The 24822-nt window shown below is 32.2% G+C and overlaps 2 protein-coding genes across 2 annotated transcripts; both read left to right on the top strand.

Annotated features, from left to right (window-relative positions):
• Positions 1–537: 537 nt before the first annotated feature.
• Positions 538–8127, top strand: LOC123675801. The gene is made up of 5 exons (XM_045611322.1): positions 538–990; positions 4359–4550; positions 4606–4675; positions 6244–6362; positions 7917–8127. Exons 1-5 carry the CDS (start codon positions 798–800, stop codon positions 8009–8011), a joined length of 669 nt encoding a protein of 222 aa, XP_045467278.1. The 5' UTR covers positions 538–797; the 3' UTR covers positions 8012–8127.
• A 6670-nt stretch (positions 8128–14797) lies between these two features.
• On the top strand, positions 14798–24793 carry LOC123675736 (protein Malvolio-like). Its single transcript, XM_045611226.1, has 7 exons — positions 14798–15142; positions 16366–16555; positions 16773–16932; positions 18672–19125; positions 20815–20874; positions 22891–23273; positions 24335–24793. The coding sequence occupies exons 1-7, from the start codon at positions 15047–15049 to the stop codon at positions 24606–24608; spliced, it is 1617 nt and encodes a 538-aa protein (XP_045467182.1). The 5' UTR covers positions 14798–15046; the 3' UTR covers positions 24609–24793.
• Positions 24794–24822: the final 29 nt, after the last annotated feature.

A 24822-nucleotide genomic window follows, 5' to 3' on the forward strand; every position in this document is an offset into this window, starting at 1 on the left:
ATTTTTGAAAAATTTGTAAATTTCATGAAAGAGATGCATTTCTGACTAAATCGGTAATAGTCGAATTTGAATCTCCTTTTTGTTCGATTTGAAGCCTATACATAAATATACATACTGAAATATTTCCAGAATTGCCGTTATAATCATTTTAAATTTCATCATTTTTATTGGAGAAAACCCGTTAAGTACGTAATTTCTGGACAAAAAAGTATACTGAACTTAATGTCCAGGTAGAAGAAGTATCAGTAGTGTAGAGCCATAATTTTCAAACACCAAAGCATATAATACACTATTCGCCTGTCCTGAAACTCCAATGTCGTTGAAAGCTTTTTTTCCTGGAATATTGTAACGGTTTGATACTGAAAGAATCTCAAATGATAGTAGTCAGTAGATGGATTTCAATAGTTAGCTGCTTATTGAAAACAGATCATTTTTCATTTTCACGGTTTGAAACTGATATCACAATAAAACTATCTGGTATAAACCGTAACGGATGGAATTTAAGAATTACTCAACTAGATCGACATATCGGTCAAGTTCGCTAACAATTCAATTATCGTTACAATTTACGAATCTGCCTCTAATATACCGTAAATAACTGCAATAGTTAGACATCTAACAAACTTGCATAATTTGTGAAAAAGGTTGTATAACATAACCGCAATGAACAAACTGCTCCCGTGGCCCATTCAAACAATAGTATAAAATAGAGCTGAGAAGATAATGCAGACAGTAAAGAGTGATACGTTTTGTGAAGCACTGTAAGAAAAACTGCAAAAAGAATTTTTCCAATCATTATGTGTCAAACATTAAGAATGCCCTTAGTGTTGTTTCTCGCGTTTGGCGTCCTGATCCCCATGGCTGAACTGAGGCCTTCCATGGAAGGAGAATTGATGACACTGAGCGCAGCAGATACAGCTGTTGTAGAATCGACAGTCAGGGAAGTGCGACAAGCGGTTCCTTCACATATAGGGGATCTTCTTCAGCCAGGTATCCAACACTAAACTTTTTCTCCGACAATAAAAGAAGGGACATCAATCTCAATTTGTGTCACTTTACAAGAAAAGATTACCATGATGTAGATGGAAATCTGGGATTTATCGATAATGAATTCCCTTTGTCGTTTTTTTCTGCGTGGTGTATTTATTTCCAGACATGCAGGAGGATTTTTCAGTTGAATTGAATTTCATTTTCATGTCGGATTGTAGATGTCGAATAGAATTTATTCTATAAAATATCTCCAGACAGAATACTTTATCGGTAGAATTTTGAATTGATATGAAAGTTTTTTGATTTGGGAATTTATCGAATAATAATAATAATAATGAAGTTTATTTGCTTATGATTGTCGAAATTATTCGTCTAGAAAACCATAATGTCGATTTTGCCGTCATTAGTAAGAGGTAGGAAAACTCAAGAAACGAGCCATTGTCTTGGTAGTTTGTCAGTATGAAACATTTGAGTGAAATAGTGATACGATATCATAGAATCTATCAATTTAATGGATCCATCTTATAAATATAGTTTGAAGACAATTTTGTGCGGAAAATGGTTGAAAATACAACAATATGATAGAACTACTTTTGATTTCAAAATAATTTGACGTGAATATATATTCCTAAATTCAAAATTTATAAAAACCTTTCTTCTTTTTCTTGGTGTGTCCTAACCGTTTGGGAAGTTAGCAATTCATATGACAAGCTTTATTTTATTGGCATTTCTAAAATGTTGTACCGAAGTTTGCGAAGATTGCACAAACACAAAAAACAAAAACGTATCATAGATAGTTCAATTCATTCAAATTCGTAAGGTAAATGATATACGACTACGATTTTCTATGACTAAAAGGATATGAATTAATATGATTGATACCTCAGAGTTTTTAATATAGATAGAGGGAGCATATGTCATTTTGAGTAAGAAAATTTTGTCCCCAATATGAACTATCAAATTTGACAGGAAGCACGCGGAAATTAAAAAATATCAGTTACACGATATTTCACAAAATTCGCGAGTTTCTCCACAAAGAACGCACTTCTCATGTCCATAGTGAATCAAGGTTTCATATCAACTCAAAGTATATTGTGATGAATACCTAAATATAACAGAAATTCAGAAAACAAACTCCAAGCGCCCCAAACGACGTGAAACAACCGATGACACTAGGAGAGCAAAAGTTGCTAAACCTTGGTTTTCAGCAGTTAGATACAGAAAATAATAAATATCCTGCTTATTATAAATTCGACAATTAAGAAAAATATCGGATTTCAAATACTAAAATTTGTACATTTAATTGGGAATCACTCAAATAAATATGTTTCATTCAATATAATATACATTCATAAGGATGTAGTGAAATTGTGGATTTGACAATATTGTCAAATCCACAATTTCCACAATTTCCACAATCCGACAACGTAATCTAACCATGTTAGGGACATGAGAAAATTGCGTTTACTTCCTCTATTTATGTTTATTACTCTATGATGGGTACTGATTCATTTGTAAATTTTTCGATATAACCTAAAATCTAAACAAATTCTCTGGATATCACGGAGACTGGGTGCATAGTCTAGTCTAGAGGCTGAGCCCATAGTAAGGCCTTCTCAAATAGAGGGACCATATTTGAAGAAGAGCGTGTCTGAGAAGTAGAAGAAGAAGATAACCCATAATGACATAACTAATATCGAAATGTAATTCATAGCTATATCAGTCGTCTTTGACTCTTTGATGAGTTTCGAACATCTATACTAATTTGTGTAAATATATTAATTACCTCAGATGAACCGCAATGAACTCATTAATGTTACTCAAGAGCCTGCGGCCAACCCCCAAGACAACTTAATATATGACGTGGCAGGGTTATAACATTCAGAGACGAATACTTGTTCTTGCGTATACCAATAATAATATTACGATTCGATCATGATTTTAATGAATAGGACTTGTATTGCTTTGTGGTCACTTTCAGCATGAATAAAATTCTTCGATTAGAATATATCTGCTAGGAAAATGAATTTCAGGCCATTCTTGTAGTTAATTCTTAGTTCAATATTAGATCGAGCTCAGGAATGGATGGTGCTTGAATCTTAAAATTTCAATGATAAATTCGATATCGATATGTATTAGACAATCTTATATGGAAAACTACAACCAAAATTTCTTCATGCTTGACGTCACTTACTCATTGATTGAGGTTTTGCCAGATAAAGATCAAGTTAAAGGAAACCTTTTCTGGAATTTCTTAATTCGAAGATCATATTCGATCATATACTATGAAGTATTTGTGATTGTTTCAATTTATTATTATCAGTCACATTCTCCACGTATCTTCTTATCAAGAACGTGACTTATGAGCTGACCTTCCTTATTACTCGATATCATAGCTGAATTGATGGCTCCATAAAAAAAATGAATTAAGAACACCTGCACTTATGTTATATAATATGGTGCTGTAGAAAAACTCGAGCGAGAGATTCTATACAGCATAACCATTTTTTGTTTTTGGATTGAATTTGATTGATATTGAAGTGTTTAATAACCAACTGAAAAAACTTCATGTTGCACCAATAGTAACTATATGCCTTCGAATTCCTCGTTATCCTCCTCTTCATTAATAGGAACAGAAGTTTTCAACCCCCACAATAATATCCCAGTTGATTTCAATTGAAATAAAACTGATTTTGAATCTTGAAAATAAAATAAAATAGGTATAAATTGAAATAATACATTAGAGAAAATTAAAATATAAATTGAATAAAGATTAAATAGCTTAGATATCTGATAAAGCTTGAAGGATGACGCATTTTAGATATTAGTTTGTAATTCAATTCTTTTCAGAGCATTTTCGTTTGAATCTTACTTGATTCAATGACTGATAATTGATGTCACGTCGAATGGAGGTGAAGAGGTCTGTTAAATCATAAAAATTTATCGATTCACTCGACTTTAGCAAAAATTTATCGCATCGAATATCATTTATTTTGGGATATCGATATATGAAATAGAATTTAAAAACCTGAAAAACATTGATAAAATGCATTCTAAAGGTGAAAATTCGAAAATGATCATCCTATTACAGCAATTCAATAAATGAATTGGTCGTCATTTTGCACCAGGCAATCTACTGCACTTTCAGTTGCTTCCAAATAATTCTAACGGAGCAGAAATAATTGTTAGTAACTTATTGGCTGAATGAAATAGGTGTCTTTAACATAAGTTTTTGATAATAATCACATTTTAAATTTTCGCGTGCAGGGAATCTTCTGCTTTTCTACCCTTGTTAGAAAAATACTTATACTATGATAAGAGTATTATAATTTGTTAATCGTCTGAAAGGATATTTCTTTTTCTCGTAGATACAAAGTCAGCCTATCTAGAAACATTCGGCGACAACGACGATGAGAAGGGTTATCATACAAGTAAAAAAGACAAGGGACAAGATGGATACAAAAACCACGAGGAGTATCACAAGAAAGATAGCGACAGCTACGGTTTCGAAAAACACACGGAGTTTGGCAAAGAAGAAAAAGGAGGAAAATCCAGCAAACGTAATTATTCAGTTCCGGATTTAATGAAATTTACTCAGGTTGATCAATTTTTCAGAACGGTCCAGCAAAGGAACTCAGGGTGCTCCGTCCCATACAAGCTATAAAGTAGTGGAGAATGTAGATGGGTGAGGAAAATTTTTATGTTTTTACCCTCATTCAAATTGGAATTGCTATTTGCGAAGAGCATGTGTTAGTTCGTCGAAATAGAGATGTAAAACGAGTGATCTCTGCTCCTGGGAATAAGCTTAAAATCCATAGTATTCGGCGTAATTGTATTCACATTTGTTATTCGGTTTAAAGACTTACTGTACAAGTTCTTCTCAGAACTATTTAAATGAAATTAGGTACAACAATCTGTGCGTCATCGCATTACTTCTTTAAAGTTGGGAATAAATTCATTGGAGTTTGAGATCATTCATCACTTTTTTGGAACTATTTTCTAGATGATTTGTAGAACAGAAATAAAAGTATGCCAGATTACCTTTCGATATACGTCATTCTAAACTGTGTCCGTAAAGTATGGAAAAAATTCATTTTTAGCTAAACAGACCATCTTAAGAAATAATCCTGAAAAACGTCGAGTTTTGATTTTAATTTACCGTATTTTAAAATAATAATCTAATATACAGGGTGAATTACTTTCGAGTAATGACGTCACAGTCATTTTTCTTTAATTGAACACCCCCTTTTGACTCATTTTTCGGATTACTCTACCTGAGCTGATTCGAAAAATGTATCACATGTTGATTCCAATTGGTACAGGGTGGACAAAAATACAATAGTTTTGTTTGTGCTCATAAAGTAACGCGTAACATCCTTTATTAGTTAAATTAACAATATTATCAAAAATACTTATTGTCTAGCGGCAATTAGGTTGAATGTAACACCCTGTAGTTTGTTACATTTTTAGATTATTAAAAATGAGCTGTTTCCAAACATGTTTGGTACTTGTGGTCTAGCAGACAGAATATGAAAGAAATTATTTCTTATCAATTTAAAAAAAACATAGTCGTCTAGTTTTTTGTAAAATGTCATTATTTGTTCAGTAATTCATTGGTGTTCAATGACAGTTTAGTACTACAATATTTTTGGTATTCGTGAATGTTTTAATTAGAGCTTAGATTTAATTTTAAGTATAAATTATTTTTCGAAGTATTTTGTCCACCCTGTACCATTTGGAATCAACATGTGATACATTTTTGGATACAGCTCAGCTAGAGTAATCGGAAAATTGAGACAAAATGGAGGCGTTCCCTCCAAAAAAATGACGGTGACGTCATTACTCGAAAGTTATTCACCCTGTATATTAGATTATAATTTTAAAATACGGTAAATTAAAATAAAAAATCGACCTGTTTCAGGATTATTTCTTAAAATGGTCTGTTTAGCTAAAAATAAATTTGTTCCTTACTTTACGGACACAGTGTATATCAACATCAAATAAAGATTCAAATTGGAATATTTAAGAGGAAATTGATGTATTAGTTGAAATTTGAAAATATTTCAAGAATGTCATGAAACCGATACCGACGATAATTCAATACTTCTTGTATCATCTTGTATCGTGTAACCATTTCAATCATTTTAACTCGTATTATTTCGATTGGAGAACCCTTTACAATCTATGATTGATATAATGCTATTTTCTCGCCATTGACATTTTTCAGTTGTATATCATATTCAATTTTTTCAGGGATAAAAAAAGAGCATTCGAAGACTACGAGGGTGGTCATTATGCCGATGGATACCATGGTGGAGAATCCGAAGGATACACTGAATATGAAGGTGATTCAGGACACTTGGAAAGTGAAGGTACTTATTTATCCTAGGAACAACTTTCGATACCTATCTAGATATTTCCGATAAAAGTTGATTGGGTACTTGAATAATTTGAAAAGAACGTGAGGAATTCTGAAGATCCTTTCGATAATGAAAGCATATTGATAAGAATTCAAATAATAAATCCACACCAAGAAAAAAAAACAATTCAATCAAGTATTAGTAACGTACATTGTTTCTTAAAATTCGACTTTATTCAAAAGAGTCCCTTCAAGATAGATACATGAACTCTAACGCTTCTTTAAATTGTCAATAACCTTCAATGAAGAAAGATTCATCTTTGCTTTCGGAATAGGCTTCAACATCGGCATTCACTTCTTCATTTGAGCCAAATTTCTTACCTTGGAGAATTCTTTTGCATGAGGTCTGCAAAACGCCAGTATTGAATGTAGACCTGATCTGCAGAATAAGCGTTAAGTCAAGCAGTTGGAAATGCAATTTGTTCGATTTAGCCATGTATTGGTGAAAGAGATTTTTTTCTTTTGCATTTGAGGACTTTCTTCCTTATTTCTGCATTCAATCGATCCACAAACTAGGTAATAACTAGGTCACTATCGACGGTTTCATCTTCTTTAAAATAGTAAATGAACAATAAACCATGCACATCCTAAAATACTGATATCAATATCTTGCCTGCTGATGTTTGAGATTTTGGTCATTTGTTTGTGGTCAGAAGTTTATTAATGAATGCATGTTTCATTCATAGTCACATACCGTCGCAATAAACATTTTGGACGTAATTGTTGGCTAAATAATGATGACGTGTGTTATCTGTTCAACAGATGAAAGAACTTCAACTTATGACCTTGTTCTACTATCATATTTCGTTAAATGGAAAACCCAGAAATATTTCCATTACCCAATTACAATTTTAATTCTGAAGTATCGTCTAACACAAAGCTACTTACTGAATGAAAAAAATGAGGAAAGATTGACTCGTTGAAATGTCATGCAGATATATTCATTATTCGTATTATTACTTGATGGAAAATGACAAGAATATTTCGGAATGGCTACAGTTGTTTTTGTCATCATTGTACATGGTTTTAAATTATCGAAATCATCCATTTCTATCCCCCACTATCAATTTTATTTCTATACTTAGATCTAATACTTGAAAGCAAAGATTTTACCAAGGTAAAATCACATTAGAAGTCCATGAACCTTCGTGCCTAATAAAGAAAATTATTAAGACACTTTAAGGTATTTTATGAGAATTAACTCAGCAGGCATCTTTCGATTCACTAATTACTTTCTTCATGTAATGAGTTTTAATCAACGTGATATTTCATTTGATCTCCTAATTATTCGGCTCCAACAATTAAATATCGAAAATTCCAAGAAGATTTTCCGTTCAATGAGAATTTTTCTTTAATTTATGTGAAGTTTTAATAACATCTTGAATTAATTCATGATTTATTCAGGTTAATTCATTACTCACTTTTCACGAGCTTCTCTTCATTCATGAAATACCCTGTTCTCCTAATAATCTCAACGATAATCAAGTTATACATGCATTTTTTTAAGGTGATGGTGACTCTGGAGCCTACACTGCTGAAGAATCTGATGGTGAATCGGAAGCATACACTGCAGATGAAGAGGCCGAAGAAGAAGATTATTAGTTGGATAAAATGAATATAATGTCTTCATTAGTAATTATGTGCATATAATAGCCCTGTCTCCTATTATGAGAAAATTTCACTATTGTGAAGAACTGACAATCAGATTTGTAACTGAGTTACACCATTTTCTATTTTGTATGATCTTTTATATCGTTAGAAATATATAATTTTTTGATAACAAATTTTCTTATTCATGTGATCTCCTATTTTTGTCATCGAATAGGATATAAAATTTTAGCTACTAATTTCAGATTCAGAAGTTTATATTTCTTCGACCTCCAATAATTTCGACATAACCTGAATTCTTGATTTGTGCAAATATGTTGTGATCTACCTGAATTGAAGTGCATATAACCAAATCTAGATTATCCAGTTATTGCGCCATCTGTAAACAAGGTTTATGTTTGTGAATTTTTATATGTATCTAGGTGAACCAATATTTCTTCAAGAATTCATTGAAACTGACTTCGTCATGTCAAGAATCGTTCATTTTATTAGACTATACAAATAGAGATTTTATTTCGCCAGATATATCACCCAAGCTTAAAGAGGTCTATTTTTGTATTAAAATAGAACATTACTCGCTCAACAATCCTTTTTGAACGATCGTCCAACGGCAATTTCATCACAATGTCTTTAATTTTTGAATTTCAAGCCGGTAATGGTTTCAAACGATAAGATTCTACGCACTGATGACGAATTCATTCTCAAATTCAATTCCATCTATCTGTAAACATAATAAATCTCGAAGGAAGAGTGGTATGAACTTGAATCTTGAATACCGCGGTTTCAAGTTCGTTAATGAGCAAAATCCTACAAGGGGTCCATAAATAAGGACTTTCAAAATATGGTGTTCCTGTTGATTCCAGTTATGCAGATTAGATAAAGAAGAAAATTGTAGAATGGCAATAATGAGCCTCGAGTTAAATTTGTTGTTGATGTTGATCGGATAACCATAAACAAAGAAAATCGAAAAAAAATCAAATTTTTTTCTTAACCATAGAACCGATGGAGTTGATTTTTCTAGTGTTGATATGAAATAACAGTCTCAAGCTAAACTTCGAGCTTTCAAGGAATATTATCATCGCACCTATGGAATCATAGAAAATTATCGGGAAAGTAATACCCAATATTTCCATAGGAAAAGATCTAATCGTGTTGAGATTTTGCGTGTACTTTTAGAATTACGATTTCAAGCTTTACGCCAAATTTCTTGTGAAGAGTGTAATCCGAATCATAAAAAATTTAAACAGAATATATAATAAAATTAGTAACTCCGAAAATGTCTCTTTCCGTATTCGTCATCAGTGAATTGAACCTTATGAATAGTTAAAGACTATTTCTGCCTCAAATCCCAACATCCCACACTTTGTGGTGAAATGAAATACATAGAGTTCGGTTCGGACAATTAATGAGCGCTCAAAAAAATTGGGAAAGTCAGTAGCTTTTGAGTTCTTGTGCATTCATACGCCACTTTCCGTTCGTGAATTATCGTGTTTACGGACGGACAGAATAAAATTTTATGACGTATTCGTTTTCAGTGAATTGAACCTAAAAGTTAAAGACTATTTCAGCCTCACATCCGAACATACCACACTTTGTGGTGAAATTTCATACATAGAGTCCGGTCCGGACAATTAATGTGTGCTCAAAAAAATTGGAAAAGTCAGGAGCTTTTGAGTGGTTGTGCCAATTGCATCCTTTTAGATCACATATGTGTATATAGAACAATAGACTCTTCTAAAATTTTCAGTGAATTTTTTATATTCTCAAAGAACTCTCGGATGGAAAGAGGCAAATAAACAATCAATAGGACCTTCATGCCCAAATATAAAGAGTTCATTTTTCGCATGATCCATGAAAAACAATGGGAATAATTTCGTTTTAAATTCTCAGAGAACCTATTACATGGAATTTCCGTTCGTGATTAGAATCCTACAGGGAATTACAACGTTGACGAAACAAACATGTTGTAAATAGCTCATAAAACCTTCTGATTCTCTCATTTACTGTGTTACATGCAGACATTTGATCGGAAGTCTCAGAAAAAAGAGATAAAATTGAATTATTTTGATAACGCTCATTCCGAATTCAAGCGAAACTCATTTCTCGCGTATTTTCCAGCGATTTAATTCTCAGAAACGATTAAACGATGAATATAATTAAAATTCAGAATTACTCAATTACATCAACGCTTAATAACAATTCATCATGAACATGCTTCGTCGAACCATCAAATAGTTATGAGCATTATATTTTTCTACGTATGGATTGCATTAGAAAAACAAATATGTTTTACCTATTTATATTTATATGAAGATTTCAGTAATACCGGACATGATATTTCTGTGACAATTCATTGTTTGAAATCAAATATCGTTGTATATTATTGAATTGAGTGATCAATACCAGAATATTTAGCAATTATGAATTAATGAAATCTCATCAAAATTTCAAGGCATTTTAAGTTGATATCTATAAGAGCGGCTCTTATTAAAGTTATTGCGACTAATGCTGGTTGACCGATAAAAAATACTGTACCAATGGGTGGGGAAACATGCTTTAATATTCTACGATTCTAAAAGATTATATACTAAAGATTTTCGGTCTTGTTACACTATTAGATTACAGTACTAGTAATACGGTGGCTTGGCTTGGTAATATCAATGTGTTAAAAAGAAATGCATATACAGGGTGGCCACTTTTTCAATAGGATTGTATTGGTAACTTTCAAACCATAAGAGTTAGAAGGTCAGTCAAATGGAGAAAAAGTTACATTCATAGAAGCATTGTCAAACAAATCGATATTATCAGTGCCGGTTATCGAGATATCATAAGAAAAGTAAATTCTGTTATTTTGATTTTTCTTTTTTTCCCACTTTATTTCAAATATTATCAAATAATGTTAGAGGAATTTTTTGTTCGACAGTTAAATATCCTCAATTTTACGTAATCAGATTTCGTATCCAACGTTTCGTACTCTCTAGACCACCCTCAACCTCATTTTTTTCAATACGGACCTGCATATTTTATGACACTTTTCAAAATGACTTTTAACGCTAAATTCAACGATATATCATACAATGTCATTCAAACTTGATATTCAGGTGATTTTGACACTTATCCAAATTTCTTTGGGTCGGATCTGTATTACATTTAGGTACCTTTAGTTTAATTAACAACATGCAATACATTTCGATGAGAAAATTAACTTACTCATCTTGAACTAAATGGAATATATCAGAATCAAATCAAGAAACAAGTAATAATAATTTACATATTTCAATTCATAATAATTAAACGAATTATTTAATGAAAGAAAAATCGAGAAATCACTATTGTTGGTTTTGTCATTTGTTCCGTTGAAACAAATTACAGAATCGAACTTTATTTTGATATCATTACGATATAAGTTTTGCAAGGCTTGGTATTCAAATTTAAGATCATTGTATTCGCGTCTCTTGACTATTTTATTAACACCAGTTTTTGATAATTTGCATTCACTACAGATCTGACCCAAAGAAAAGTGGATAAGGGTCAAAATCTTTGTCAACTTTGGATGACATTGTATGATATATCGTTGAATTCAGCGTTTAAAGTTATTTCGAAAAGTGTCATAAAATATACGGGTCCGTATTGAAAAAAATGAGATTGAGGGTGGCCCAGAGAGCACAAAACGTTGGATACAAAATCTGATAACGTCAAATTGAGAACAATTTACTGTCGAATAAAAAATTCTTGTAACATTTTTTGATAATATTTGAAATAAAGTGGGAAAAAAAGAAAAATCAAAAGGACAGAATTTACTTTTCTTATGATATCTCAATAACCGGCCCTGATAATCTCGATTTGTTTGAACTGCTTGATAATGCTTCTATGCATGCAATTTTTTTCCATTTGACTGACCTTCTAACTCTTATGGTTTAAAAGTTACCAATACAATCCCATTGAAAAAGTGGCCACCCTGTAGAATGCCGACAAAATTTTCTCCCCTTTTTTTACACAAACAGTAAAAGCTCAATCAGAATAAGAAGGAGAATATATCCTCTATTTCTGCATAAAGAGGACAATGAACAAAATTAGATACTTGCGATGTCTAGATATCTCAGACATCGAAATAAGATGAGCTAGATCAGCATTTGAGCGAATGAAAAGACATCCTTCGACATGAAAAAACATTATCGAATGGTTATATGCTATTTGTAAACACTCTGTTTTTTTATATGGGAGGGAAGCCTCAACAGAGAAGTTGGCAACTCTTCGGCGAATAGAAGCATTTGACGCTTGAAGTATCGAATGAAAGAGAAAGTGTAAATCTCGATAGAGAGTTATTAACATCTTTTAACATCAAAGGCGGGAAAATACCTACTTCGAACACTTGTTGAAAAAGTTAAAATTTCAATGAGACTTACTGAGGTTCAATCAGACCACTTATACCTAATTCCATTGAAATCTGATGAGAATTATAGAACTTGAGGCTATTATAAGGAATTGGGAACAGATACGTCGACTGACAATCAGCCAAGGTTGATCAAAACGGCCTGAAATGCATTTTACAAATTGAAATTCCTGATTCGGACACCACTTTCCAATCTCACCTACTATGAGTCTTTTGAATTTTTTCAAATTCATCGTAGATCTTATAAATAAAGCTTTACTAACAACTTAGTTCATTATATAAGAGCGATTCTTTGTTTTCGTCTTTTTCAACTGAACAAATATTTTTTGATTTCTTTATTTTTTTTCTCATCCTAAATAATATTTTGCATTAGTATTTATGTGGTAAGATCAAATATATACTTAAATAATAGAAATAGCTCAAATATTTATATATAAATTTATTATTATTATATTATATTTCTATTTTTTTAAGTATATATTTGATCTTACCACATTAATACTGATGCAAAATGTTGTTTAGGATGAGAAAAAAATTAATTTCTATTATTATTATATTATATTTCTATTTTTAAGTATATATTTGATCTTACCACATAAATACTGATGCAAAATGTTGTTTAGGATGGCAAAAAAAATCAAAGAAATTATCATTGTTTTATATGAAATAGTTTTAAACTGAAAAGAGGGGACATAATCTGTCGAAAGTGACATAAAAGCTCCAAATCGATTGGAAGCATATGCAAGGTTAATTTACTATATTGGGTGTAACAATCATTGCACTGGGGAGCTTAAAGCCATTCATCTATTGTGACATGAAATCGTAATTAACGTTTTGTATGTCACTAGTAACAGAAGAACACAGATGCAATTCCAATTACCGATTCTGTGATTTATTTGAATGTAATACATTTACAATTTAGTTTGAATCTTGGAACTTCATCCAATTGTATTGAAAATTTATACACTACTCATTACATTATATGCTGGAATTAATTTCCTCCTATGGTAGCTTCATGAACATGTGAGAACCGCTGTATTCAATATTAATATCGGGCATGATCACATATAATATATATAACGCTTATGTTAGATTCGATGGGGCTAAGAAATAATCTTGGAGTCTGGTGCTTTTGAGCGCCCGTTCATGTTGCTCGGGTTAAATTATGTGATATAAATTTCAACCTCGTCAGATCTATTTTCAAGGAATTATTGGACTTTTTTCAGCTTGAATTCACTCTTGTTTTGAGGACGTAAGGAACATAAAGTTCTGCATAAGGATTTAAATTATTATCATAAATCGACACACAACAATCAATCTATGAAAGAACTGTTGTTTCTGAAATATAAGGAAATTTTTTTCTATATTCTGCTTATATTTCATTTTTCTAAATTTCACAAGAATGTTATTTTATGAATTATATTCAGAGATTGTAAATTTTCAGGGTAGGTTTTTAATCTCAAACGCGATTGGATCTAATCATCAAAAAAGTCAGTCTTTGCTCGAGATATTCATCCTCAATTTATTCTAGTACTGGTTGTTTTCTAGAATATAACAAAGTATCGACACACACTTGAGTATAATCGATAATATAAGAATTTCAATGATGTGGTCGATTTTATGGAATAACCAACCTCTTTGTTGGATTATATATTTCTGTGGTTTTTCTCAGACAACAATCGATATTATATTGAAGTGTGCGTTAATTTAATCTGTCAATATTCTCTGATTAATTTAACTGAAACAAATACGGAAATATAGAAAACCTAGGTCAAATAAAGATTGATTTTAAAAAATGAGATTTTTTGCTCAGTCGGATCTACCATAACTTATTGATAATATTCACGAAACACAATGTTTCGTTTCTACCTTTATCAATAACGTGAAAAACAATGATTCACGATAGGAGGCAGAACATTAGTTCACATCTAAAGTCTAAATAACTGCGGAAATATATCTCCACTATGAGGAGTTATTAAATTAACAGAAGTTCACTACGTTATGAACGAATCTGCTCATTTGCATGCATAAACTTTAGGATACATAAATCGAGTGTAATATCTTTCAGTAATGCTGATAATAAACATACATATTCTCCTCTGTGTGGTACTTCTCTTAGTGTCCGAAACTGAGCTGAAGTTGTAGAAAATATTCGCTATAAACTGATCGAAACTGAGTAAAATCAGATAAAAATACTCGAATAAAACAATTCCCTGACGATCATGCTAATCGAAATGAATCATTTTGTTTTAATGCCTATCAGTACGTGAGCGTAATATCTAGGAGAAAGAATCTGCAGGTATATCCCCTGTTCTATTGTTTAAAACCTTATCTCTAGAGTGGAATGGATCTCTTTAAAAAGGAAAATCGCATAAGTTAAATAAGGCGAGTTCAATCTTGAGTCAGTAAGCGAGCGAACGCTAATCTCAAGACTACGTTCATATTATCCCACGTCCACTGCGAGGTCCACTGCCAATTGAGTCCCGTTAGTTTGTTGTCCATAAGATGAGATAATACCCAGTTTATAAAGTATAGGGATCCCTAGACTGTGTTAGTGTATCGGTGAACTCACATCCGTATGAGGTCATGAACAAGTGTTTTATCTGTGTACGAGTGGAGTGAACGAAAGTGTTGACATGGCAGACCGTAAACACCTGCCTTACTATTATGAAGAGAATGAAAGGGACACTTACTTTAGTAAGAATAAAATCAAAATACCGGAATCAGAAAAAGTGAGTTTTTTCCTGTGACAAATTTGAGAAATTTTCTGTATAATATAGGTACTATAAGATGCATTCATTATTTGTCTTAGATGTATTAAACGCATTCTTGATAAAATTCGAAATACCTTGTCACGATATTTTATTTTCTATAAGAAATTTTTTATGAATGTTACATAAATGTTCATATAAAACATATATGCTTCCATATGGAAGATGCAAGAAGAATTATTTCTTAAATAGTTCCATTGGGCAAAAAATACATAATTTCAAGAGAGACTAGAAAGTTTAACTCATTTGATTTGGATATATGAAACGTAGATTTAAATACCATAAAATGAGTACCTATATTATTAGCCACGATTTGCATGGTGACAATCTTTTTTTTGGGAATCCATAGTGCTCTAGTTAGAAAAAGATATCATCAGAATCATAATCGATCCAAACAGTCTAAGTCTTTGCAAACAGGAAGAATATGCCTACTTGTTTACTATTAGATAATAGATCTGTTTATCCACTGCAATCTATTAAATTATGTTTGATCGTTATAAGAAATTGAGATACCTATGCTTGATATGAAGGTGTAATTGTTTAAATAGTATAAAATTGATATGGAAAGTAAAAAAAAAACAAAAACATACAAGAATGCTCTTTCACATTGAAAAATTCTTTCAATTTGTTTTTCTGCCAAACCATAGTTTATCCACAAATATGCAAAACAACTATCGAATTATCGAAGCTGTAACCTATTTACGATCATTTTTTCTAAAAATATAGATTTTGGAAGCTTTATTCATTGAAATTTCTTTACTCTTTCAAAACATTAGGACAAATTTAGTTGATATAGCTCAGTTGTTAATGGTATATGAGATTATTTTATGAGTTATTGGAAGTGTAAATTCTTTATAGAATTTTACCAGAGACCCATTTGTTAAGACGATATTAATACTCAAATTACACTAAATACTAAAATATCAAATTTTTATATCTTAAATTACATTCAGAGCGAGGTATTGCTGTATTGCATAAAATATTACTTATGATCCTCCAAACGATTATTCACTCAAATTTTCTAGAAGAGCTTAAAGCCTGCTCTAATACTAGTAATCGAACTGTAGAACATTGATAAATGCCAGATAGCTTATGATATGATAGCTGCATTGACTACTCAATTGAAGTATATTTATATGTTATTTTATAAATGGTAAAATCTAATATATTGATTTCAATTACAGAATGGATTCTCCTTCAGAAAATTATGGGCATTTACAGGACCTGGTTTCCTTATGTCCATTGCCTACTTAGATCCAGGTAACATCGAAAGTGATCTGCAATCAGGGACAATAGGCAATTACAGACTCTTATGGGTGCTATTTGCTGCAACCTTATTAGGATTAGTAATGCAGTCACTTGCCACAAAACTAGGTTTGTATGATCGTCTAACACCTCGAATATATTAAATGGAATTAATGCATCTTTGTCGAAATAAAAATGTTTTCAATACTTCAGAAGAATAAATTAATAACCACCATAACAGTTTTTCCATCAATTTATTTCAATTAAAAATAAAACACAACAATTTGGAAGAAGGAGATGATTTATATTGTTGAATTACCCAATACCTCATAATTATGCATTACAGGGGTTGTGACTGGTCTCCATCTAGCTGAAATGTGCTATAGAAAATATAAGGCAGTACCGAGGATAATATTATGGATTATGGTAGAGATAGCTGTAATTGGATCTGACATGCAAGAAGTCATTGGAACAGCTATATCAATATACTTGCTTTCAAATAAAATGTGAGTTAAATAATAATAAGCATTAGAGAAACAAATGATGACTATTCATGCCATAAGGATTTGTGATTTAAAATATGTTTCAAATAGTCTAGTGATGTCCTAGAAAACTGAAACTTGTACTTTTAGAGTTGTTCAAAGGGTTTCAATTTTTGAACATCTCATAGCTTTCAGTCGGCATCTACATCTCTGAGTCATCTTCAAATGAATATTTTAACAGGTTTTTGATATTTGCAGATGATTCGAAATCTTCGAAGTCAATTTTTAAAAATCTTTTTTTCTTTACTTTTGTGATAATGGACGTATTGGATTTGACTAGCTTAATTTCGGAAATTTGCAATTTTGAATTTGTATTGTTGACTTCCAATTTTTAATTTTTAGACCTAGAAGTTTTATTTTTAGGTGAGATTGTTTTTGTGTACTTTTATGACAATTGACGTATTGAAAGTCACTTTTTGTTTGTCATAAGGTCGTTTCAACAAACAATAATTTGGCTAAATTTTTTCGTTAGTGAAGTGAATCGAAATCTTCTTTTCTCGTCATTCAGTATTCACAACAAATCTATTCATCCTGCGTGAAGAAAAAGAATCAAAAATCCCGATTTTATATTCATGAGTGGAAGACATCGGAAGAGATACGTTCATTTCGCCATAACAGAATAATTCAATGAATCCGTCAAATCAATTTCAAACTTTCGAACTTTATACTGAAGCGAGTTCACAATGAGTTGGAACTCAGAATTTCCTCCTTATGGGCCTTATTATTGTCATAAAATTCATAAATTCAATTATAGCGACAGTAGGGATTTCGTTTCAAATAACAATTCGAACGGAAATCTGAATTCGCTTCGCAGATTTCTTGAATAATTTACGCTTTTGCGTTTCTTGTCAATAAATTTGCGAGCCCTGGAGAATTATATTTTATCTCTAATATTATTTGGTCAATAACGTAATACATTGTAACAAGTCACTTACATAATAAGTCTGGGTATAGTATATCCAAAGTCACTTGGAGGAAGCCAGAATGTTTCGATTATATAAAAGTTGTCCAAGTTTTCAGAAATTCCTTTGAGGCCAGTGAATTTAATGCCTAACAATACTTCCAAATGAACCCCGGTATTTAGCGGATCGCAGTATCCATATCAAAAGGACATCTGGCCAAGCGTTTTTATGGACTAGTTCAAGTGACTTTGGATATACTATACCATTGCATTCTAGGTCGAGATATTGAAGGTTAAAAGACGATACATTTGTTGTTGTTTGAAAAATGGATGAAAACGAGTTTCGTGTACCTATCGATATAACACTGAGTTTTATGGGGAAAAATTACTGTTCAAGCTAAGCAATGGCTACATAAAGTTTATTCAGATTGTGCTCTATTGACAACAATGATAATAAGGAGGTACACTGACTCAAAATTTGGCTCATTAGAGACTAAATATAAATCGTTAGAAGTGATTACGGAGTCTATTACGAAATTAAAAACGAATCTTTCTACAGAAAACGTATAGAAAATTTAGAGAAACATTGGAAAACATTCATCACCCTTGAAGGTGACTATTTCAACAAATAAATTCGAATTTGAAAAAAAATGTTTTTACTGGTTAGACATGGAGTGAAGCGATAAAACAGAAGATAATAAAGAAATCCAAATGAAAAATTTTTTTGGGTAGAATAATAAAACAATTTCTATTGGGAAAGATGTCTGAATGTATCGAAATCAATAAATTGTCTTTCTTCTAGAATACCCCTATGGGCAGGATGCCTCATAACAATCGTGGACACGTTCACATTCCTGTTCTTAGATAAGTATGGTTTGAGGAAACTCGAAATGCTATTCGCTTTTCTGATTGGTGTAATGGGAGTAACTTTCGGTTATGAATTTGTGGTGTCAAATCCACCTCAAGGGGAAGTCATGAAAGGTCTTTTCGTTCCATGGGCACACCAATATGATTCAAAAGTCTTCATGATGGCCGTTGGAGTAATAGGAGCAGTTATCATGCCTCACAATCTTTACCTACACTCAGCTCTAGTAAAATCTAGAGATATCGATAGAAAGAAACCTGAAAAATTGACAGAAGCCAGAATGTACTATCTAATTGAGAGCTCACTGGCTTTGATATGTAGCTTGATTATTAATATATTCGTTGTTTCCGTTTTCGCTCATGGTTTATACCGGAAGACAAATAATCAGTTGGTGAGTTAAATTTACTTTCTCTAATTCTGTGGTTATTCCGTTCATTCTTCCACATCTTGTAGAACAAAATCGTGCGAGAATATATCAGAAACGCACAGTTTTCATGGTTATATTTTATTATTCTATGTTGGTACTCCGAACTTTCCGCCACGTCTTTTTCTGTCAATTCATCAATTTGCCTTAAAGAAATCAGTTCTGCCAACCAACATTTTTCAATGCAAAAATCACTAAAATATATTTATGGGAATATTTCATTAATTTCAATGAAAATGCAATGAATTAGAGAAAATAATGTATAATACTCGTACAAAAGGCTCATTCTACCACTCATTCATTCCAAAACTCGCCACTTCGTGGCTCGTTTTTGAATTTTGAACTCGTGGAAGAATATCAATGCCTTCTGCACTTGTATTATAAATAACTATTCTCTAATTCTGTGGTTATTCCGTTCATTCTTCCACATCTTGTAGAACAAAATCGTGCGAGAATATATCAGAAACGCACAGTTTTCATGGTTATATTTTATTATTCTATGTTGGTACTCCGAACTTTCCGCCACGTCTTTTTCTGTCAATTCATCAATTTGCCTTAAAGAAATCAGTTCTGCCAACCAACATTTTTCAATGCAAAAATCACTAAAATATATTTATGGGAATATTTCATTAATTTCAATGAAAATGCAATGAATTAGAGAAAATAATGTATAATACTCGTACAAAAGGCTCATTCTACCACTCATTCATTCCAAAACTCGCCACTTCGTGGCTCGTTTTTGAATTTTGAACTCGTGGAAGAATATCAATGCCTTCTGCACTTGTATTATAAATAACTATTCTCTAATTCTGTGGTTATTCCGTTCATTCTTCCACATCTTGTAGAACAAAATCGTGCGAGAATATATCAGAAACGCACAGTTTTCATGGTTATATTTTATTATTCTATGTTGGTACTCCGAACTTTCCGCCACGTCTTTATCTGTCAATTCATCAATTTGCCTTAAAGAAATCAGTTCTGCCAACCAACATTTTTCAATGCAAAAATCACTAAAATATATTTATGGGAATATTTCATTGATTTCAATGAAAATGCAATGAATTAGAGAAAATAATGTATAATACTCGTACAGAAGGCTCATTCTACCACTCGTTCATTCCAAAACTCGCCACTTCGTGGCTCGTTTCTGAATTTTGAACTCGTGGAAGAATATCAATGCCTTCTGCACTTGTATTATAAATAACTATTCTCTAATTCTGTGGTTATTCCGTTCATTCTCCCACATCTTGTAGAACAAAATCGTGCGAGAATATATCAGAAACGCACAGTTTTCATGGTTATATTTTATTATTCTATGTTGGTACTCCGAACTTTCCGCCACGGCTTTATCTGTCAATTCATCAATTTGCCTTAAAGAAATCAGTTCTGCCAACCAACATTTTTCAATGCAAAAATCACTAAAATATATTTATGGGAATATTTCATTAATTTCAATGAAAATGCAATGAATTAGAGAAAATAATGTATAATACTCGTACAGAAGGCTCATTCTACCACTCGTTCATTCCAAAACTCGCCACTTCGTGGCTCATTTTTGAATTTTGAAATCGTGGAAGAATATCAATGCCTTCTGCACTTGTATTATAAATAACTATTACGTTATGCCGCAATTTCTAAATTGATTCCAATTTCCAGTTAGAGGACTGTAGAACCAATAACTCAGACGTATACTCAAGAGCATTGGACGTTTTTCAGGTGAGTGTGCTTTAATCAATTCCAATTACCTAGTTATGATTTCAATATTAATAGTCGATTGGTTCATGAGCAAATAAAACTTATAGGTTCATAAACGTTATCAACGGCTCATTCCATAATCATTTCAATGAAAACTATTGATGATAGAATTTCAAAAGATTATGTGTGGGATGGCGTATCTGCTTAAACGATCAGCAATACCGCACATTCTTTCCTCTTCGCGAATCTTGTTCAGTCTACCATCTCGAAATAATGCAGAAATCTTTGGATCATCTTTTTCAGTAAAATTAAAGAGTAGATTGGAAATCAAATGAATTTCTTTAACAATCCAATCTAAGAAAGATAGGAGGATCAGAACACCCCCACAGAGGAACTTCCCTGGAAGAGACCAGAGGACCCAACCTCAGAGGAAATGAGCATTTTTCTGTATTGAATAAAAAAAAAAATCTTTATTGACAGATGAGAACAATCAAAACTAATTCTTATAGCTCTTTTTATATCATTCTAGTCATAATGTCTCTTATATTCAAATGTTAAGCTGGAAAAGGTTTCAAACGATTCTGTCTGTCTTTTTACACTATATCTGACTTTCAGTATTCGTGGCAAAATTGTGTATTGCTAGCTTCATCAAAACCAGAGAGAATTCCCTTCATGCAATTAAAACTGTGATTTCAGATCCTATCGATTTTGCGCGAACATAAAAAATGTGGATAGAATATAAGCTTTTATACTCAACACTTCAAAAATGGGATTTTATGAGATTATAGAATATAAGAAGAATATCTAAAAAACCGGTTACTCGGTGACAACATATCCGACCAAGACGAAATTTTGCATCTGAAAGTAGAATAACAGTTTAAAGCTTCGTACAAAATTTCGTGTTAATAGTGACGTCAGAACCAAAGAAAATGCCAGCAGAATATCGAAAATAACTGACACAAGCACTAACGTCAATTCATTGAGCGCTCATTCATTCATCCACCAATCGCACCCTTACTCATATAAACCTATAATCTTTAAGGCCCAGTTTCACCAAACAGCACTTGATCGCAGATTGATTAAACTCCGCTTGTTACTAAAGCAGGCTTAACAGTGTTTTCTGTTTCACCATGCATCAACCCGTCCGAGGATGATCGCGATTAACCAAATCGCGATTAAATAGTCAAACCATTTGGCAACGTTGTGAACAAAAAGTTATATAGTGTTCTGTATCGTATTAGCAGTGATGACCACCATTGGCGCTAGGTGTCAGGTGTCATTCATTCATAACTCATAACATTTCAAATCATTTGTCATCTTTTAAACAAAAAACAAAGTTAATTTTTGCCGAAAATGTCGAGTGATGTGCTTCGAAATGTCGGAAACTTGCAGAAGTTAAAAAGAAATTATCCCATTTCACAAAACCACACATTCTGGAAAAAAAACTATATAAGTAATTTTATTAACTTATTTATTTTTATTAACAAGTTTAACTGCTTCTTAAATAATATTTCAATCAAACATATCAATAAATTATTCTTTGCAATAAATTTCATAAAACACAAAAACAAAGTTTACGTGTATTTTAAATGGGAAATATTGAGCCTATACATATAGTCATATTTTGATAAAATTGACCCAAAAATTAGAAATTTCCAGAAAAATAATTACATAGACAAGAGTTCCATACTGATAAATAATTATTAATCTCAACTTGAAAGGTTATAATCCTCCAAAAATGGCCGATTAGTGCTAAATCGCGATTGGTCGATTAAATGGCGCTTTGGAGTGTGGTGAAACGCTACATTACATTAATCGTGATCTAAGGCCTCACTTAAGAGCCAAGTCAAGATTAAAGCATTTGGTGAAACTGGGCCTAAGAGTGCAATTGACACAAGATTGAATGAACGTTCAGAAGCTCCCGACTTCTGAGCCTCATTTTTATGGAGACTTTTGATCAAAATGAAACCTATTTACTGTATTTAATTTAATAACATACAGATCAGGTTGGAGTAAACATGTCACTTTCTTTTTCAGCCAAATAATGAGTTCATCGATGCAGATATCTACAAAGGCGGAATATTCCTCGGTTGCACCTATGGTATCGCAGCTCTATACATATGGGCTATTGGAATTCTGGCAGCTGGTCAAAGTTCCACAATGACGGGTACATATGCTGGCCAATTTGCAATGGAAGGCTTCCTCAATCTGCAATGGCCAAGATGGAAAAGAGTCCTTTTCACCAGAAGTATTGCAATGGTTCCTACTTTCTTGACAGCTTTCTTCAGTAATTTGGAGGAAGTTACGAAGTTGAATGACTTTCTGAATGCTGTGATGATGCTCCAATTGCCGTTTGCAATTATTCCAACTATTACATTCACAAGTGATCCGAGAATCATGGGGCAGTTTGTGAATGGATTGTAAGTTTTATATCCTTTTCTTTCTTCTTTCAAGTTTAAGCATGTCTCTATGATCATTCTGTTGTGTGGAAAACGCCAAGTGAAATATAATAGATTTATTCATGTTAACACCAAATAGTATACACTCGTCACTACTTCAAAAGATCATTATAAAATAAATATCATATCAGCAGAAAAAATTTATGAAACGGTTGTTGACAAAATTTCAATAACAAATTTATTCCTTGCCGATTTCTTACACAAGTTGATGTGAGCCGGCCTGAAAAGCTTGTTCAACTTATTCAATGCAATATATGACAAGGCAGATTTGAAGTTTGGCCTCTTCTTCTGTATTACTTGGTCGTTGAATACTTCTCTAACCTTATCGAATTAAAGCTATATTTGGCGGACTACTGTCCCATCGTTACTAAAATGTTATTCTATCCCAAAGGTAATGATCCTTTATGACATAAACAAATTCTATAATACATGTCGAGAACAAATTTTCATTTCATTCGGTGCCGTAGCTCGAAATGGGATCATGCTGATTTATTATTATTCTTCATTTGACATAGATTGGTAAAAAGGTATATCACCTACCTATCTAGATCACTAAGAGAAAATATTGGAAAATGCTAAAATTATTCATGCTGTTGCTTGTTTCATCTGGTTAAATAAGTAAAATTTTAGGTTTCGTTCTGTGGTGGATGATTGCGTATTGAAGTCGATTTACTTCACTTCTTATGTCATCCTCATTCTATCGTATCCCACCATATAATAGACTTAATATCCAATCTAATGTTGTGTCAACTTGGACAACTCTGGACAAAACTGAGCTAGTCTGCTGCGGCTCCCAAATATCCATTACACAAGTCTGAAACATAATGGATGAGAGATTAAACAATTATACTCCATACAGCATTCAGCTAACATTTTCCTGGCTTATGATAATCGAAAACTTTCTTAGAAATACACAAAAATTAAATCAGAGCTCAACAATTAGTGTGAGTCCAAGAACTCACTAGATATATTTTCCCGAATCGCTCTTTTATATATAATTACTCATATGTTTTTCCTTTCAGGGCTTTCAAAGTGTGCTCCATAGTACTTGGAATCATCGTCATTGCTATCAACGCATTTTTTGTGGTCACAAAAATCCTCGAATCGGACTTGAGCACCCTCGTTATAATATTGATAGTGATCTTATCGATATGTTATTCAATTTTTGTGCTTTATTTAAGTCTGCACATGGTCATATCCTTCGGATCTACGAAACTGGAAAATGTGACTTTGATTCAACAGTACGTTATGAATGATCTACCAAGCACTAACGGGTCTACCAATGAAGTAACGTGAAAGAACTCTGATACTGGTGAACATAGGTTTCAAAGTATCTGTTAGATAATGAAGATATTTTCTTTAAGGCCAATGAATATTTAATGGAATAATATAACGTTAAGAATACGAAGCGAATACTGTGATAAACATTTTTATACTATTCGACTATTATTAAATTTGTAGAATAAAATATAAGTTATTATATGGCTGTATATTTCGAAATGAATTATCC

The sequence above is a fragment of the Harmonia axyridis genome, chromosome 3 (genome assembly GCF_914767665.1).
Source record: "Harmonia axyridis chromosome 3, icHarAxyr1.1, whole genome shotgun sequence".
Lineage (NCBI taxonomy): Eukaryota > Metazoa > Arthropoda > Insecta > Coleoptera > Coccinellidae > Harmonia > Harmonia axyridis.

Excerpts from the sequence above, each read along its gene's own strand:
- LOC123675736 (XM_045611226.1), top strand. The coding sequence starts at position 15,047 with ATGGCAGACCGTAAACACCTGCCTTACTATTATGAAGAGAATGAAAGG. Across the intron at positions 16,933-18,671 it reads TACTTGCTTTCAAATAAAAT|AATACCCCTATGGGCAGGAT; the intron begins GTGAGTTAAATA and ends TCTTTCTTCTAG. Across the intron at positions 23,274-24,334 it reads GGGCAGTTTGTGAATGGATT|GGCTTTCAAAGTGTGCTCCA; the intron begins GTAAGTTTTATA and ends TTTTCCTTTCAG.
- LOC123675801 (XM_045611322.1), top strand. The coding sequence starts at position 798 with ATGTGTCAAACATTAAGAATGCCCTTAGTGTTGTTTCTCGCGTTTGGC. Across the intron at positions 991-4,358 it reads AGGGGATCTTCTTCAGCCAG|ATACAAAGTCAGCCTATCTA; the intron begins GTATCCAACACT and ends TTTTTCTCGTAG. Across the intron at positions 4,551-4,605 it reads AGGAGGAAAATCCAGCAAAC|AACGGTCCAGCAAAGGAACT; the intron begins GTAATTATTCAG and ends TCAATTTTTCAG.